At 31.3% G+C, this 19,241-nt stretch overlaps 2 protein-coding genes across 6 annotated transcripts; both read left to right on the forward strand.

The window, feature by feature from the left end:
• Nucleotides 1-820: 820 nt before the first annotated feature.
• On the forward strand, nucleotides 821-9,965 carry LOC107917085 (receptor-like protein 35). 5 transcript variants are annotated; one of them, XR_001689691.2, is made up of 6 exons: nucleotides 821-1,700; nucleotides 3,050-3,190; nucleotides 6,067-6,207; nucleotides 8,029-9,522; nucleotides 9,639-9,703; nucleotides 9,802-9,965. XR_001689691.2 is itself a non-coding variant. In XM_016846469.2 (5 exons), exons 1-4 carry the CDS (start codon nucleotides 839-841, stop codon nucleotides 9,492-9,494), a joined length of 2,610 nt encoding a protein of 869 aa, XP_016701958.2. In that variant the 5' UTR covers nucleotides 821-838; the 3' UTR covers nucleotides 9,495-9,522; nucleotides 9,639-9,965. The 5 variants fall into 5 exon arrangements, 2 of the variants coding, with proteins under 2 accessions (XP_016701958.2, XP_016701959.2); XR_001689692.2 differs by having other exon boundaries at nucleotides 8,029-9,517; XR_005909208.1 differs by having other exon boundaries at nucleotides 3,050-3,139.
• A 5,183-nt stretch (nucleotides 9,966-15,148) lies between these two features.
• Nucleotides 15,149-18,505, forward strand: LOC107917818 (peptide-N4-(N-acetyl-beta-glucosaminyl)asparagine amidase A). Its single transcript, XM_016847155.2, has 2 exons — nucleotides 15,149-17,416; nucleotides 18,199-18,505. Exon 1 carries the CDS (start codon nucleotides 15,463-15,465, stop codon nucleotides 17,323-17,325), a length of 1,863 nt encoding a protein of 620 aa, XP_016702644.2. The 5' UTR covers nucleotides 15,149-15,462; the 3' UTR covers nucleotides 17,326-17,416; nucleotides 18,199-18,505.
• Nucleotides 18,506-19,241: the final 736 nt, after the last annotated feature.

The following is a 19,241-nucleotide window of genomic DNA, read 5'->3' on the forward strand; positions in this document are numbered from 1 at the left end:
CTACCAAATATATTTCATTCCAAAATACAAGTGAAAATTTACAAATAAGGAGAGAGAACAATGCCTTAAGTAGTGAATGACATATGTGGGATATTGAAAATGAGAAATAGTTAAGCTTATTTATAGTTGAGGTTTAAGGATCAACTTGAAAAGTCCCTATACAATTAGAGACTAAAATTGCAATTATCCCATGCAAAATTTCAACCCAAAATTCGGTGCCTTAAATGTTGTGATTTTCGGTGCCAATATCCTGACACCCGTGTCTTTGAAAAGTCAAAGATTGGATGGTTGCCAATAAAAACCCATTTGAACAAGACATGGAACAGTCAAAATTCCCAACTTATATTACAATTTAACATGATTAAAATATAATAAAATAGAATTAAATAATTAAAATATTTTTTAAATATTAAATGCATTTATTATATTCTTAATTCTAGCTTTTATAATTTCTACTCTATAACTCACATTAATAACTAGTTTGCTTCATTGGGGAATATGGTTGACGAAGTTTTGGCTCCAAATCAAGCCATTATTTCTCTATTAAGCCATGGGGTATATGGTTGAATTGAATAAAATTGAAGTATAATGATGTGATCCCTGCTTCATTGGGGTATATGGTTGGCAACAAAGTCTTGCGTCCAAATCATGCTATTATTGCTCAACTGTCAAAGCTATGGGGTATACGGTTGGCAACAAAGTCTTGCGTCCAAATCATGCTATTATTGCTCGACTGTCAAAGCTATGGGGTATACGGTTGAAGAATACTAGGCTTGACTACTCAGGAGTTTTTCATTCTATATATGGTTCTGGATTTTTAGGATTATTTTATGCCTTTATGTATAACGATCCTATATTACTCTGTTTCTATAATATATTGCAATCATTTATATTTTTACATGCCAACACCATTAAGACTTTGGAATGCACCCATTCTTCCCCATCATCTACAATTCAAAGATTTCCCTCTGATCACAAAATTCCACTTCCTCAAAACTTCATGGGGAACGCTCGTTTCATTCCAGCTCTTACAGTCGCAGTGCTGTTGCTTAATTTTGTGGTTTCATTCTCTACCAAAATAACAACCAATATCAGTACAGATCAGTCGGCTCTTCTCGCATTGAAAGCTCATGTCATTGATCGTCAAAATCTCTTGACAACCAATTGGTCCTCGGCTTTTAATATTTGCAAATGGATCGGTGTCACTTGTGGATCTCGGCACCGAAGAGTCATAGCTCTCGATCTTTCTAACATGAGTCTCTCTGGTATTGTACCACCTCACATTGGGAATCTATCTTCCCTTACTTGGCTCAACATGAGGAACAACAATTTTCATGGCTCATTACCCGTCCAGTTGGTTAATTTGCATCGGTTGAAATACATAAGGTTGTCTTTCAATAGTTTCTTCGGAGAAATCCCACCATGGTTTGGTTCTTTCCCTAGACTTCAATACTTGTCTTTGAGCTATAACAATTTCATAGGTGAGATCCCATTAGACATGTTTCAAGGCCTACCTAGATTGCAAGTGCTTTATTTGGCTGTGAATAGACTCTCTGGCAAAATTCCAATAGGTTTATTTGAGTGCAAAGAGTTACAAGATATAGACTTGGCTGATAATAGCTTGGAGGGGATTTTACCCAAAGAAATAGGAAACTTGACAATGCTTAACACTCTTCACCTCCACAACAACATGATCGAAGGTAAAACGAAAAGCACTTGATGCAATTTTAGCTTCTGTTTTCTTTCTTTTTTTAAATTTTGTTATCTTTCTCCAAGCGTAATTAGGGGTGAGTATTCGATCGAGTCGAGTCGAATCGAGTCAAAAAATTTTGAATTAGTCGAGTTGACAAATCCTATTTTAGCAACTGAACACTCAATTTGAATTTTTTTCGAATTCAATCGAACCGAGTCAAAAAAATTCGAGTTAAATCAAGTCGAGTTAACGAATCCTATTATTTATACTTAATATTGCGTTTAGATGGACCAATTATTTAACTAGTAGATGAAGTACAAGATTATTTAACTACATGAATATAATGATTTTGCCTTTTAAATTAATGGGTAAACATTTATCAAAACAACATAGTTTTACCTTTTAACTTGATTATTTTGAATTTTAACTTTTAAAAAGTAACATTTATTAAAACGACGTAGTTTTGTCTTTTCTTATTCGGATTTTCGGGTAACTAGAATTGTGTAATTCATATTCGAGTTAAACCGAAAAACTTAATTTTTTATTCGAGTTGATCCTAATAACCTAATTAACTCAAATAACTCGAACTATTTAATTCAAAATTTAAATTTTTTATCGAGTTTTTCGGAGCGAATCAGATTTTGCTCAGCCCTAAGCGTAATAACGTACTTGTTTGGTAGGAAAACATTTTTTTCTTTTATCAAGTAAAATCGTTTAAACGTTCTTTCTTTTGATCTCCATGCTTTTCATCAATGAATGTTAGATTTTTATTTGTGGAGTTTTTACAAAATATTTTCTCTATGAATATTTAAAAGAATGTCAAATGCTTTCATATTTATTTCAACAAAGCAAACATTTTTTTTGGGGAAGAATAATTTATATAATTATCTATTACATATTTTAATTATAAAAAATTTAGATTTCTCTCTCTATAGTTTAATTATTCCACAATTAATAAATGTTAAATATAATGGTAAGATTCTTGACACAAATTTAAATTTTAGAGACAATATTATTAAAAATGGTAATTACGAACCCTAACCATGAAAATCTTCATTCTTTTCATCCATCATCATAGTTAAATAATTTCTTAATTTGAACTACCATAAATAATTTTTAAAAATTTAAAACATTTTTATATTGTATTAAGCCAAGCAAATGTGATTCCGAATTCACATATTATTATGATAATTTTCATTAAAAAAATGTATTTTTTAAGAAGATTAATCTATCACTTATTTTAATTATTACAATAACAAAAAACCAATATTTTTTACAATAATTTCGGAACAAATTGATTGGACATCACTTATTTTAATTATCACTTATTTTAAGAAAATTAATTTGATTGTGCAGGTATTCCGGAACAAATTGGAGATCTTCTCAACTTAGAAACATTAGGCCTTTCTAGTAATCAGCTAAAAGGACATCTCCCTTCATCAATTGGTAATCTAACATGTTTGAGAATTCTCAAGTTATACAATAATTCCTTAACAGGTATTATATAATATTTCTTCACTACTATTAATTTTGTTGATTTTCGTGATTGTTATTTTTTTATTAAATTTAATTTATTTTTAAGTTATATATATACAATTATCAATGTGTTAAATATTTGATAACTGCATTTAACTTAATGGTAATTAGAGATGATATAAATCCAAAATTATATGATCCCAAAATTTCTCGAATTAAAAAAAGTCAAAATCATGCCAATTTTATTATTCTTATTTATTAACTTCTAATATCAGGCTATAATTTCAATTATATTAATAATGATTAAAAATTGTTAAAAATGAATGAAATTTAACTTTATTTAAAAAACAAACTGCAAAGACATTTTTTCACATGTATCAAATAAATAATAAAAAACTAAAAAAAAAATACAGTTTTAAGATCATATTTGTCTCACACAGTATAACCAACATACAACATAGTTATAAAAAAAAATCATAATATTATATTATCTTATTATCAATTAAAATAATCTTCCATTTTTCTAAATTTTTAGTTTTCGAAATGAAACCTAAATGTTAGTTTAGTCCAAATTCAGAGTCTCGTTGTTTTCTATCAATGAAATGATTTTAGTTTCCCCTGTTTCAAGTTTGAGATTTGTTAAATTTACAAGGCCGTGTAAGTTTATTGGGATTCATACAAGTTAGTGTTGGATGGTGATAAAAATAGATAGTTATTATGTTAAAAATAAAGTAAAAATATTTTGGGTTAATTATAAAGAGGTCTCTAATTTTAGTAAAAAGTAAAAAAAAAATCACGTTAGCAATTTGTTAGTATTTTAATGACACTTTAAATAGTAGTGACCAATTTAAACAATTATTTTAATTAGATTGATTAAATTGACAAAATAAATTTAAAGTGATCAAAATAGAAACCACGGTATTTTAAGTGACCTGCAATGTAGTTTACTCTATAATTTATATTATATTATATCATGCTTTTCATTAATCAGGATAACCTCAATGTATTAAATTCATAATTTTAATAATTGTGATTAATTTTTAAAAATTTAAAACATTTTCATATATATAATATATACAAAAAGATGAACAAACTTTTGAACAGAATATAAGTCTAAATGTGTTAAATTCATTTGTGATTTTTGTTCCATTGCTGAAAATTTTATGATTTTCTTTATTATTGGTTATGGTAAATTATTATTATTTGATATTTTTATTATTATTTGATTTTAATATGCTCACTTGCACAATTATGAATGTTTTTACCATAGTATTTCGATTATGTCTTTCAACTAATAAATACTTATATTAATGTAAATTAAATGGATATTATATATTAACATTAACAAGTTGAAGTATTCAAAAAATGGAGTGTTATTTTTGTTGTCAGATATTATCCGTGTTGTTATTAATGCCAAACCAATTTTTTTTTAAATATATATTATCTAATCGGTTTTTTTCATTATTTTTAAAATAATATTTTATTCTCTTAATTACTTTTTCAAGACTAATCTACATTTAGCCTAAATTAAACTAACCCTCATTTGATTAGCACAAATTAATATATTCGTACAATACACGTGATATTCGAAATTAGTTTTATTAAAAGAAATTATATGATTATTGACTTCAACGTTAATATGTTTTTTTAGGAAGATAAATTGATATATTTAACTACTATATATTTTAATTATTACAATTGTAAAATAGAAAATTTTCAGGAGTTTTTGAGATTTAATAAGTGGGTTTAGGGTATATTAAGTGTCTATAATATAGTAAAAAAAATTTTAAATAAATGTGTCATTTGTTACGCCCTCAATCTACTTATGAAGTCTAAAAAGCTATATATGTATCAAATAATTATTTTAAAGGCTATTTTTTTTTCTCTTTTGGTTGTTTAAGTACTCTATAAACTCTTTTTTGATACTATATCCTATTAAATTTGAGTTTTTTTTTTCTATGAAAATCCTTGAGTTCAATTAAAAGAAGCACACTTTCTAGTCACAAGGCTTTAACAGGAAATAAGAATATTTAAAGATCACAATACCTTAATGGCAAAAAACAAAGATGACAATGTTTATGCGTGTTACTATGCATCATGGTTTAGTAAAAAGACTGTAATTATAATATATTTGTTGATACTGAGAAGTGGCGTGGAGGAGATTGTGGATAGTTCACTCTTCTGGGCGGAGAGGGGTATGTTTTTAGTGGAGAAGAGATGAGGGATTGGTTCAAAGGTAGGAAATTGGAAGAGGGAAGAAGTAGAAGAGCTGACAGAAGAGGGGAGAATAAATATGGGCTTAACCTCCCTATCAAATCCTTTTTATGTGGAAAAATAAGAACTCACCTAAGTTATAAGATATGTGACAAATAATAGTTGTATTATCAAAATATACAATTGTCATAGCTAGTTAACTTACCTATTTTAGAAGACCTTGCAGAATAGTACCAATGGCGAAGCTATGTGGAGCTATGTGGGCGGAGCTAATGGATCCCAGTATTATATCAGAGGCCGTTAAGTGGCGGAGTTCATATGTTAACAATATGATATAATTTAAGATATCCTTGATTAATTTTATATAACTATTTAATTATCGTTTTAATTTTCTATTTTGTTTTAAATATTGTTTGAGTGATAAAATTTGGAAAATAAAAAATCCATTACTTATTAGAGGTAAAAGCAGTAGTTAAACTAGTATGTTTAACTCAAGATCATTGCTTTAGTTCTTCTTCTAAACTTATAATTTTGTTTTGATTTTTTTTTTGACATAAAGTATTTAATTGACTTAAATTATAATATGAATATTATTCAGCTTTCATTTAGTATATGTCAGATTTAGTATAAAGTGGGTAATTTTGACCATCCTATTTATGTGACAAATTAATTTGATTGTGCAGGTATAATACCACACCAAATTGGAAATCTTGTAAATTTAGAAATTTTCAACATTCATAGCAATATGCTAAAAGGACATCTTCCTTCCTTCAATAATCTAACACGTTTGAGAACTCTCCGATTATTCAATAATTCCCTAACAGGTATCATATAACATTCCTGCATATATATATATATATATATATATTAAAAAAAATATGATTGTTGTTTTTTTCTTTCTTAAATTTAACTTATGTTGAATATAAAGTTTAATTAAGGTTATCTAAATCCAGAGTTATATGCTCTTAATATTACTCAAATTTGAAAAATAGTTAGAACTAAATGTGTTACATGTCACCTTTATTTTTGTTGTAAAGGTGGTGCTAAGATAAGTGTCTTTGATCCCAAAATAGTAAGTTTATAGTTTGATTTTTATAAAATTAAAATATGCATAAAATTACATTTTAATATTTTTAAAAATTTATAATTTAATTCTAACTTCTGCAAAAAAAACACTTCACCTCGATAAGTATGATTTTTATTCATCCAAAAAAGAAAAAAAAACTTGGTAAAAAAATTGCAACTATAATAGATCACCTATGCACCTACCCCCAGTTTCTACATGTAAAATCAGAATTATTTACAGCAATTTTGCTACCCATAATTATATCCCTAACTTTATTTCTTAACAAAGAAAATAATACCTTCACTAGTCTTAAAGGACCACCATGAAGGTTACTATTTCTTTCTCTACAGATTAAGTAAATAGAAGCATTCCACGCTAGCCTAAGAATTGTAGAGAGCAGTGATTCGTGTGTTCCCATCCTTTGAATCCATTTAAACTCATCATGCCAAGAACTAGGCACCCTATGCAACTCACAAGCCTGCATTATTTTTCCCCGAAGTTTTCTTGAATAAGAGCAACACATAAAGATATACTCTTTAGATTCAACTTCTTCATATCAACATAGCACACAAACAGAAACTGACCTGCAATCCCCAAGAAACCATTTTGTTTTTGGTTGCTAACTGTCCAAAATAGCTAACTAGACAATAAATGAATGCCTAGGAATAGTAAGATAATGTCAGACAACTTAAAGCCGTGGAACTTTGCATGTTTATGCCTTAAGAGCTCCCAGCTCTTCTTAGCCTTATATGACTCTTGAAATCCCCCAATCAAAGGAATAAGATTTTGTAGCCTAAGGAATTTCTTCCATGCCCAACGACTTTCCTTTGCTTGCATTTGTAGCACATCACGACCTTTAAGGATATAAAGATCAACCCAAGCTACCAAAAGTGATCCAACCTTAAACCATACCGACCACAAATTCTGCATCATACAAACTTAATTCCAAAGAACCAATTTTTTACTCTAAGCCTACCTTTAGTTTTGGGATGGCACAACTGTGTAACCTCCTTTATAACCTCAGAAGGAAGAAACAAAACCCTGCACCAAAAATTTTGGATACTAAAGATGATCGACTATAACAAGTTAACAACTGAAGTTTACCAGCAAATTCATGAAAGATTTTGTCATCCAATGTCACGTTAAGATATCTAACTGGTAATGCCCCCATTGTAATTCCAGACATTTAACAAATCAGAACTGTTCAGAAGGACCAATGCTAAAGAAATACAGTTCACTCTTCACTTTGTTCATTTGAAACATAGAAATGCAATAAAAGAAATCAAGAATATTACTAATTCAAACAATAGAGCCAGTTGCCCCTTCGTAAAAACCAACAAATGATCAGCAAAACACAAATTTGTTAGCTGTAACTTTTGGCATCTTGGATGATATTGAAAAGCCTTCTGCTCACCAGCAATATTTAATAAACCTAACACCACATTTATAACTAGAGTAAAAAGGCATCTTGGATGATATTAAATGTTGAGGTTAAATGTTGAATTTTGTTGGATGGAATGATTGATAACTACCCACTCCAATGCCTCTCAACTTACCTTTTAAGTAATTGATTTTGCAGGAGATATTCCAATTACCTTGGGTAATCTAAGAGATCTACAAGTGCTGGACATATCTGATAATGATTTAAGCGGTACACTTTCATCCTCGAAAATCAGCTTTCTATCATCATTAGCAAATTGCACAGACTTGAGTTTCTTGTCATTAGGAAGGAATCCATCGATCAGTGGTTACCTTCCGTCTTCTATGGGAAATGATCTCTTGGTTTCTCTTCAATATTTTTATGCTTGGAGTTGCAACATTAGTGGCAACATTCCTGGGGAAATTGGTAACCTTACCGACTTGGTAGTTTTAGATCTAAGTGACAATAATCTGGTCGGATCCATCCCCACCACCTTGACAAGGCTTAAACATATCCAATGGCTAGACTTGTCTTCCAACTTTCTAAGTGGGCCTCTCCAAATTGAAATTGGTAACTGGAATGTTGTTGAATATGTGGATTTTTCAGGAAATCATTTCTCAGGTGCAATTCCGGACAAAGTTTGTGATCGGAATAATGATTTGAGATATCTTGCCTTTAGTGGCAATCTACTGGCAGGGATTCTACCACGATCTTTGATTAATTGCGGTGAACTGGTAGTTTTTAATGTTGTAGACAACAAGTTAAGTGATACTTTTCCCCATTGGCTAGGCATGCTTCCAAAACTTCGAGTCCTTATTTTGAGATCCAACAGATTTCACGGTTCGATTCAAAGTTCGATACCAACATCTTTCTTCTCCAAATTGCAAATCATTGATCTCTCTCATAATCACTTCACTGGCCTATTGCCAACTCAGTTCTTCCAAAATCTCAAGGCTCTGAAAAAAGTTGAATACCGAAATGGTAGTTATTGGTACAATGTTAATGTAACAGTAAAAGGCTTGGAGCTAGAGTTTCCAATAACTGTACGTAAACCCATATTCACAACTATAGATTTGTCGATGAATGGATTCCATGGAGAAATTCCTGAGGTAGTTGGGGAGCTTAGTTTACTTCAAGCACTCAATCTCTCTCACAACAACCTAATTGGTCCTATCCCACCGTCATTCGGGAATTTGGTAGCAGTTGAATCATTAGATCTCTCGTTTAACAAGTTGACTGGCAAAATCCCTTCTCAATTGACAAATTTGACATTTCTGGCAGTGTTGAAGTTTCAAAACAATAATCTCGTAGGGCCGATTCCCCATGGCAAGCAATTTGATACATTTGACAACGACTCTTACAGAGGGAACTGGGGTTTGTGCGGATTCCCATTGTCGAAGCAATGTAGCAATGATGAAAGACTAGCAAAAGATGAAGAAGGTAATGGAAATGGAATAGCTTTTATATGGAAAGTTGCAGTGATGGGGTATGGATGTGGAATGGTATTAGGAATTAGCATGGCATACATTGTATTCACAACAGGAAAACCGCAGTGGCTTGTGAGAATGATTGAGAAAGATTTACAAAACAAAGTTTCAAGCTGGTTTCAGAAGAAAAGAAACTAGTCCTGCAAATCCATCTTTATCATGTGGGGTACTGAATATCATTAAAATAAATGCACTTCTTTTGCCGTGATAAATTAATTATAAGTAGATAAATCTCAATGATTTTGTAATATCAAAATTGACCATTTTTATTTTCATCCACAGGTAACTTCCAAAATGAATCCGAGAAAAGGTGAAGTTCCTCAGCTGCTATAAGAACAAGCTGACATGTATGTTCTGCATCTATAGCTTCTTCTCTTCGTGGAATGTTCTGATTGGGAGTGTTCTTTGTGATAACTTGCTTCAGTTTTTCTGCTTTTCCTTTTAGGTTATCAGCTTGTATGGTTTGGGATTTTGACACTTGGTAAGAAGTTTGTTTTGAAGTTTCGAAATAAATTGCAACACCCACTATAAATAATTCTCTATTTTAGCAGCTGTTTGTATATAAAATTTTTCTAGGAATGATAATGGAACTGGCCACAACGTTTCTCACTTGCCTTATTTCGACTTAATTTTTATGTCTCTCACTTTGATCATATGTTCCAAATTTGATTATATTTAAAAATGTAAACTTGAACCTGATCTATTGAAATGGGAAATTTTTATGCATAAATAAGACGTACTTGTATACCAAACAATAATCTTGTTGTGCGGAAGCGTGTAAAAGAGTAAAATTATTATACTAAAAAATCACACTAAGTTTAATTCTCAGGAAAGAGAGGTGGATCACAAGGATCGCTTAGGTACCAAGTCTTTCCTAGCTAGAATATCCCTCAATCGTAATTTAATAGCACAATAAATCACTACAATCACACTCACAATTCATGCAGAATAATACAATAAAGAACACAAGAATTTAACGAGGTTCAGCAAATTTTGCCTACATCCTCGGGCACTACCAAATATATTTCACTCCAAAATACAAGTGAGAATTTACAAAGAGAGAGAGAGAGAAAACAATGCCTTAAGTAGAGAATGGCAAATTGGGGATAATGAAGAAGAGAAATGGTTAAGTCTATTTATAGTTGAGGTTCAGGGATCAAAATTGCAATTATCTTATGCCAAATCTTAATCCCACTTTTGGTGCCTTAAATCCCAAATTTTGATACCCATATCTTTCTGATACCCATATCTTTGACTTTCTATAAATATGGATGATTTCCAATAATCTCCACCTTGAAGATTTGATTCAAATAATCTTATCTTCACACAATTCTCTCTGCCTTTGTCAACAACACTTGATAGTGCCTTCTTCAACTGTTAAACTTGTCTTTCATAAACTGATCAAATCGCTTGTACCACTGCTTCGATTGTTTCAATCCATAAAGTGACTTTGTCAGTTTGCAAGCCCAATTTTCTTTATCCGCAACCTTGAATCCATCTGGTTGAGTCATATAGATTTCCTCTTCCAAATCACCATGTGAAAATGTTGTCTTCACATCGAGTTGAACTAGTTCAAGATCATATTGAGCAACCAAGGCTAGCAAAATTCGAATAGACGAATGCTTCACAACTGGAGAAAACACTTCATTGTAGTATATTCCTTCTTTCTGAGCGTAACCCTTTGCTACCAATCTAGCCTTGTATCGAACTTCATTTTTACCAGGAAATCCTTCCTTCTTTGTATATACCCATTTGCATCCAATTGTCTTCTTTTCTTTGGGCAGTGTCACCAACTCCCAAGTCCTATTTTTATGAAGAGACTGCATTTCTTCATTCATAGCTTGCTTCCACTTTACACCATCAGGGTTACTTCTTGCTTCTGTGTAAGTAGAAGGAACACCATCATCCACAATTGGAAGTGCATAGGCCACCATATCATCAAAGCAAGCAGGCATACGAATCACTCTTATTGGTCTTCTATATGTAATTGAATCACGTTACTGTAGAAGTTCTTAGGTCGAAACTTCTTCATCATATGTTCCTTCAATATTAGCTAGATCATCATTAACCTTTTCAAGCTCCACCTGCTGCAAAGTGCCACTGGTTTTGCTATCCTTTTGTGAATCCTTATTCTTCATCATGGTTGATTCATCAAAAGTCACATCCCTACTGAAAACAATCTTCCTTGTATCAGGACACCAGAGACGGTATCCTTTTACTCCACCAGTTATACCCATGAATAATGTTTTCTTTGCTCTTAGGTCTAATTTTGATTCTTTTACATGATAATATGCAGTGGAACCAAAAACATGTAAAGAATCATAATCAGTAGCAGGTTTACCAGTACACCTCTCCATAGGAGTTTTTCCATTTATTACAGCTAATGGCAACCGGTTAATTAGATGGCACGCATATGTAACTGCCTCAGCCCAAAATTCCTTGCCCAATCCAGCATTGGAAAACATACATTGAACTTTCTCCAGTATAATCTGATTCATACATTCTGCCACCCCATTCTATTGTGGTGTATCTCGAACAGTGAAGTGTCGCACAATGCCCTTATCTTGACATACTTGTAGAAATGGATTATTCTTGTACTCAGTACCATTGTCTGATCGAAGTCGTTTGACCTTTCGACCAGTCTGGGTCTTCACCACCTTCTTCCATTTCAGAGAGAAAAGGAAAGAGAGTACTCACTGGAAGGATCCCGCGCATTCTTCGGCGGCTTCGACCAACATCCGTGGTGGAGCCTCGGCAGAGGGACGGTGGACTGGTGGCGGCAAGAGCTAGGGCCGAAACCCTAGCAGAGGAAAACATCAGTTTTTTTTTTGTTTATTTTATTTTATTTTATCTTTAAATTAGGGCTGCAAATGTTTTTCAAAAAAGAAAATTTAGCTTAAATAAATATTCAAAACGACGTCGTTTTGCGAGTGAAGCTTAGGAGCCAAAACGACGTCATATTGGCCACTAGCCAGCAACCCACGTGCGACCCGACCCGTTACGTGGAGGATCCGCGCGTTTCCGTTAAATGGGTTATTTACAATTCTAGTCTTTTATCCTTTTAATGATTTTGAGATTAAGTTTTGTTTTATTCCTAATTTTGCCCTAAAATTTTGCTTTGATTTCATCTCTGCCCCATGTAAGGTGTTGCGTTTAGGAGGGCGGGGATATTTTTCACTTTAGTTCCTCCTTGTTATTCGCGCGCTCGATTTGGTCCTTTTTTATTTTTATTTATTTCAGATTTGCCCCAGAATTTACGTTTACATTCCAATTTAATCATGTTTGATGTTTTTGCTATTAATTATTATTATTATTATTCTTATTATTCTTCTTCTTCTTCTTCTTCTTCTTCTTATTATTATTATTATTATTTTTTTTTTCATTATTATTAGTATTTTTACTATTACTATTATTATTGATAATATTATTCGCTTTTATATTTACCTATTATATAAATACATTATTTTATTCTATATGTATTATTGTTTTAAGTTTCTTTTAAAATTTTAATATGTTATTACCTTTTTATAATATACTATTTTTGATATTATTTGAATTTATTTTATTTTTTATCTTTATGTAAATTTGGTATGTTTATATGCTTGCTTGATTTGTTTTATTTTTTTATTCTATAATATAAACTTTTTATTCACTTTTGATATACCACTATATTTTTTATATGAAGATATTTTATATAGTATAGTACTATTTTATACATATACATATATATTATACTATTGATTTCGAATAATATTTTTTACCTATTATATATATATATATACACCTACACGTACACATTTGTATAGCTTATTTATATACATACTTATATATCTTTTTATATTTTTATATTTTTATTCATTTTCTTTATTCATTTATTTACTTATATTTTCATTATTATTTTGAGAGAATGTTTTAATTTTATTTACTTGTTATTTTATATGTAATCGATTTGTCCTTTTATTTATTTTATTTTTGTTGTTATTGCTCGTATTACTTTTACACCATCGTATCCAATATTGTTTTGTACGCATATTAACATCGAGTTTCATTTCTACCATTTTGAGTTAGATTAATTCGATGCATGAATCATGATTTTAAAATAAGCAAAATCTTGTGTTTAGATTCGAAAAAGTCGATTCCTAACTGGGTTTCGATTTTCGCAATAAATATAAATACACGAATCTTTTCAAACTCAAGTTTTAAATGATCTCGAAAATTAAGAAAAGATAGTGTTCTAACTTACTGGGCATGATCCCTTTTTTTTCAAAAAAAAATCCGGGATAGCCAAATATTTTCTTAAGTAAGTAAATTTTTCGGCATGTATTCTCGTATAGGGAATTCGATACGTTGTGTCCTAACGCATTGGATATGACATGTTATTTTCTCGATATGAGGATTCCTCTAAAAAATAATAAAGACAATATTTTGCATTTGAAAATTCGAGAAAGTGTACCATAATGTGCTGGGTTTCAATTTCTCGCTTAGCCAAATAGTTTTGAAAACCATAAGGTGATCTTGGTTTCGAGGGTTTAAAGTATCGTATCCTAACGTGCTGGATGTGATATTCTTTCGGAACAAGAGAATCCTAAATTTCAACCCATATCATTCGAAATTTTTAGGATCGTATTTTTAAAAACTCTTCACAATTTTCAATCTTCGACACTAAGACTCTAATTAATCAACTAGGTACTAATTTTTGGACGTTACGAGGGTGTTAATCCTTCCTCGTACGTAACCGACTCCCGAACCTATTTTTCTGAATTTTGCAGACCAAAAGTGTTGTTGTAATAAATCTAAACTGTTTATTAAAAACAACTGTTTTTCAAGATGACCCGATCACACCTCATCAAAAAAAATTGGTAGCGACTCCCATGTTCGTTTTTGTTTTCAAAATCCAAGTCGACCTCGTTTTCACGAAAAAATAGTGTCAACAATGAACTTAGTGGAAAAGATAGATTTTCAAGTTTTTTATAACGCCCCAAATGAAGTTCTAGAGCTTATTCAACAAAATAAGGTTAATGATGTTTTTGTCCTATTTATTGTGATGTAATTATGTTTTTTTTTTCACTAAAAAAATTATCGATTTGTTTAAATATTTTTCATATATAATATTTATATATATATAAATATAACTTCCTTACATACATATGAATATATTTTAAAGTAAATATAAAACTTAAAATTATAAATGAAGTTTTATTATCTAATATGTTTGATAGTATATTGAAAAGATTAAATTAACTGAAAATTAATATTTTCAATGATTTAATTTTTAAGGACATTTGATATTTCATAATAATAAAAAATATATACTTTTTTCAATTAAAAAATGGTAGAAAATGATAAGTAGATATGTACTTATCATTTAATATAGAATTTTTAATTATTTTTCTTATTTTAAAATTAGTCTTTAAATACTTTACCTTTAAATTTTTAAAATTATATTTATCAAACAATTTATTTATATTTCATATTTAATTTCAAGTAATATATCAAAACATATTTCATAACTTAAATTAAATATTTAAAATTTCAATAATTTTTCAATAATTTCTCGATACTTAATATTTTCAGTTTATTAAAAACCTCACTTAAACAATTATATTTTATTTTAAAATAATTATTAAAAATAACAAATAAGATAAAATTATTGAAAATTGATTTAAAATATCAGAATCTTGTACCAATTGAAACAAGCCAATACATAATGATAAACGCTGATGGTGGCTGAAATGAAGTAAAACAAGGGCTAAAATACCTCAATCATGAGTAATTTTCCCATGATACATACCATTTCTTGTCAATTTTGATGGTTTTTTCTCTTTCTGACCTTACAAGACAGGATTAGCTTAGCCCATTTGTGATGTAATGTCATCAGTGCACTTTCTACTCTTGTCAGATTTGTTTTTTTTCCAATGCATTGCCAAGTCTATCCCTTGTTTTTCTCCCCCAATAATTCCCAGTTCTAACTTTTTGTATGATGTATTTTTCTCGGAGAAAATCTTAAATCAAAATCATAGACTTTGTTTTTAACTCCATAAGTTTAACTCATTTGGTACCCTTTAAATCAGCAACCCTTTCTTACCAAACACCAACCACACCATCCATGGCTTCCACTTTCTCCCCTTTGCTCTTCTTTCTTCCCCTTCTATTTCTTGACCCTCTCTTCTGCAAAGCCAATCTTCACCATTCCAAAACCTTCCTCAGATCATCCCTTATTTCCCAACCATTAACCAATGCCACCATTCTACCAACTCTCTTTTTTGAAGTCACCAAACCCATCAATGTCCCAACTACCACGCCCTGTACCCTCTCTGTCCTTCAACATGACTTTGGTTTCACTTATGGCAAACCTCCTGTTTTGGCAAACTACAGCTTCCCATCCGATTGCCCATATCAGGAATTTTCCAAGATTGTCCTGGAATGGAATGCTACCTGCAAAGGAAGGCAATTTGACAGGATTTTTGGAGTTTGGTTATCTGGAGTGGAGCTTTTGAGAAGCTGCACAGCTGAACCTAGAGCTACTGGGATCATTTGGAGTGTGAAAAAGGATATTACAAGGTATTCCTCATTGCTTTTATCCAACAAGACTCAAACTTTTGCTATTTATATGGGAAATCTTGTTGACAAAACTTATACCGGTGTTTACCATGTCAATGTCACTCTTTATTTTTACCCTGCTGTGGAAAAACTGAACCTTTATGAGGAAAAGGCAAGAAATTTAGGGTCTGGGTTTGCTTCTAAAGCTGATTTGATCATACCCTTTTCGCGTGATTTGCCATTGAATGATGGGTTGTGGTATGAGATCGAGAATTCTACTGATGTTATAGTGAAGGAATTTGAAATTCCTCAAAATGTTTATAGGGCTGTGTTGGAGGTGTATGTGTCATTTCATGAGAATGATGAGTTTTGGTATGGGAATCTTCCAAACGAGTATATTGCTGCCAATAATATTACAGGTTTTGCTGGAAATGGACCTTTTAGAGAGGTTGTGGTTAGTTTGGATGATGAAGTAGTTGGTGCCATTTGGCCTTTTACCGTGGTTTACACAGGAGGAATTAATCCGCTCTTATGGCGTCCCATTAGTGGTATTGGTTCATTTGATCTCCCTACTTATGATATCGAAATTAGTCCCTTTTTGGGGAGTTTATTGGATGGGAAAAAACATAAACTAAGTTTTGGTGTTACAAATGCCTTGAATGTGTGGTACATTGATGCCAATTTGCATCTATGGTTAGATAGCAATAGTGCAAAGACTGAAGGGAAGCTTTTGCAACATAAAGTGGCTCCTCTTGCTGTTTCTTCTGTGTTAGATTTTAAGGGATTGAATGGAACCTTTGTTACTAATACATCCAGGTTCGTATCCTCTACTGGATGGGTCAAGTCCACTTATGGGACGGTCACAACTGAATCCATTCAAGATTTAAGGTATAGCAACTCCATGTTGATGGGCAGGGATGGGAATCTGCAGATTGTGAATCAGACGATCCATTTTGAAGACAGTGTTTATGCAAAGTTGCCAGCTTCTAATGTCGAATCAAAGAAATCACTCAAGAGGTTTCATTTATACTTATACACTGATGATGTTGATCAAGGAAATGGAACTCTATCGATGGTAGTTAATGTCACATTAGGATTCAATGAGAAGAAGTTTAAAGATGCCGATGCCAGGTCGCCTAGCAGTTCACTCAGAAATTTGCAGAAAGGAAAGGGTGTTATAGTTATAAAAGACAACCTGGTTGTGAGTGGAGTGGGAAGTACCCAACAATCATACAATTACGATAGTAGTAAATTTTGCTACTCTAGAAACATAAGCAGCTCAAACTACACCATTCTTCACGATGAAGTGCGAAACACATGTAATAAAAGAGCAAAATCTCATTTTGGATACGGTCTTAGCAGAAGGTGGTCATTTCCAGCTAGAAGAGCTTTTCTAACGTCTCATGTAGTTGATCCGAATGGAAACTAGTATTTTGACTCCTTTGATTCTTGACTTGCTTTATTTGGAGTTCTCGAATTAGATAATCAAGATTCGTGCATATGGATACTCCAAATAAATGGTAAGTGTTTCTACTCTTGCATCCTTTTCTTTTTTCACTTTTTTGCAATTGAATGAACTTAGGTGATTCTTCTATCTGACCTTTAGCTTGACAACTCAATCTAAAACTAAGCTTTTGTAGTTTATAACGAACTTCGTTGGATCCTAGAAGTATTATTTTGCAACCAAATGCCATGTATAATCTACCTGAATTAAATTCCAAGTATATTCAGATACTTTTGGTGTACTATACACGTCTATCCTTTTGACTTTATACCATAGTTTGAATTTCTCAATGAATAATCTAGATGAAGTTGAATTTTCAACCATTCATCTCTGCCAATCCCATAATCTAGTTCATGCTACATTAGAGCATGTGGAACTGTCTTTGCTAGTGCGAAATGTTTTTTTCTCTAACAGAGCCAAATATGTGTGGATATCTTTCATTTAGATTGTTAAACTTGGTCTTCCCTCACTTGGTCGGGTCTTCCATCTGAAGTTCATTTGTTCAGTATATTATTAGGGCAATGTTTTTTTGTCATGGTTGTTGCATGTATGCCATTGGATGTCTTGCCAAAAGACAGAATCCCAAGGCTGGAGAATAGGATATAGAAAAAGAAGTAGCTGAGGCTGCTGAGAAGCCACTAGACATCGCATCGGCTCTTATTAGACTATTATTTACAGTTTAACAGCCTCAAGGATTACCATTTCTTCCTCATACAATACTTGTTTATACACCAATGTGCATCATTGTAAAACATGAATCTCTCTTACTAATAATATTCACCGTCTTTTTTGTTGCAGCTAGCGTTCATGGTTTCCGTTTATGTGAAAAGGTTTCTATGGGACGTACCTTCGGGTGACAAAACTTGAAGATGATATTTAATTGTTGGTGTGGGAGTACTGGATTGTTACAAATATCTCACATTTTTTGTGTTTGATGAACATTAATGGGGAAGAGCAAATAAGCCAATTCCATTCTCTTCTCACAAGTCGTCGGTGATATTATGCTTCTAATAATTTCCTCTCATTTGTTGAGAAACTTATTGTGTGAAATTTGTTAAACCGTAATTGGAAATTATATAAATTAGATTTCTGATTTTTAATTCAATTTAGTCTCACTAATTGATTGAATTTTGATTTTTCTTTTTAAGTTTTATTAAAAAGTACTGATTATGCCTTCACTTTTCATGTGTTATTAGCTAGATTTTAATTTTTAAATTAGGTCTTTGATTATTAAAATGGTCACAAATTTAGATTTAATTAAATTAATATAGGAAGACATGAGTCCGAGTATGTTGAAACGTGTTTATCTTTATACTTAAGGGTTAAGAAATTATACAAGTAGTTTTGCATAAGAAAAAAAAATCTTAAAATTTAAAAGAAAGTAATTTTCAAAAGTTGGAAGAGTATAAGGATTGAAAGTATAATTAGACCTAATCTTTTAAAAAAACATTGATTATCTTACGAATTTATATAAATTAGACCTGTTCATAGGTTGGGTCACCCGGTCCTGCTTGAATTTCTGTCCGAAATGTGAGAAGATTTGGGTAAAAATATATGCTTGAAAAATAGGTTTAGACAAAAAACAGGTCAGCCTCGAGGAAGGTATTTTTTGTTGCCTGGGCTTAATCCAACCCGAATTTACTAAAGGGCAAAAAAATCTACTATTTTTTGCTTTTTAATGCTATTTTCTTATTGTTTTCTCTTTATTTTGTTACCATTTTACTATTATGTTGTTATTGTTTGGATATTATATAAATTTTATTGTTAATTTTGTTATTATTTTAAAGGTATTTATTAATTTTATTATTATTTTAGAAGTATTTGCTTATTAAATTACATAT

This window comes from Gossypium hirsutum, chromosome D01 (assembly GCF_007990345.1).
Source record: "Gossypium hirsutum isolate 1008001.06 chromosome D01, Gossypium_hirsutum_v2.1, whole genome shotgun sequence".
In the NCBI taxonomy this organism is placed as follows: Eukaryota; Viridiplantae; Streptophyta; class Magnoliopsida; order Malvales; family Malvaceae; genus Gossypium; species Gossypium hirsutum.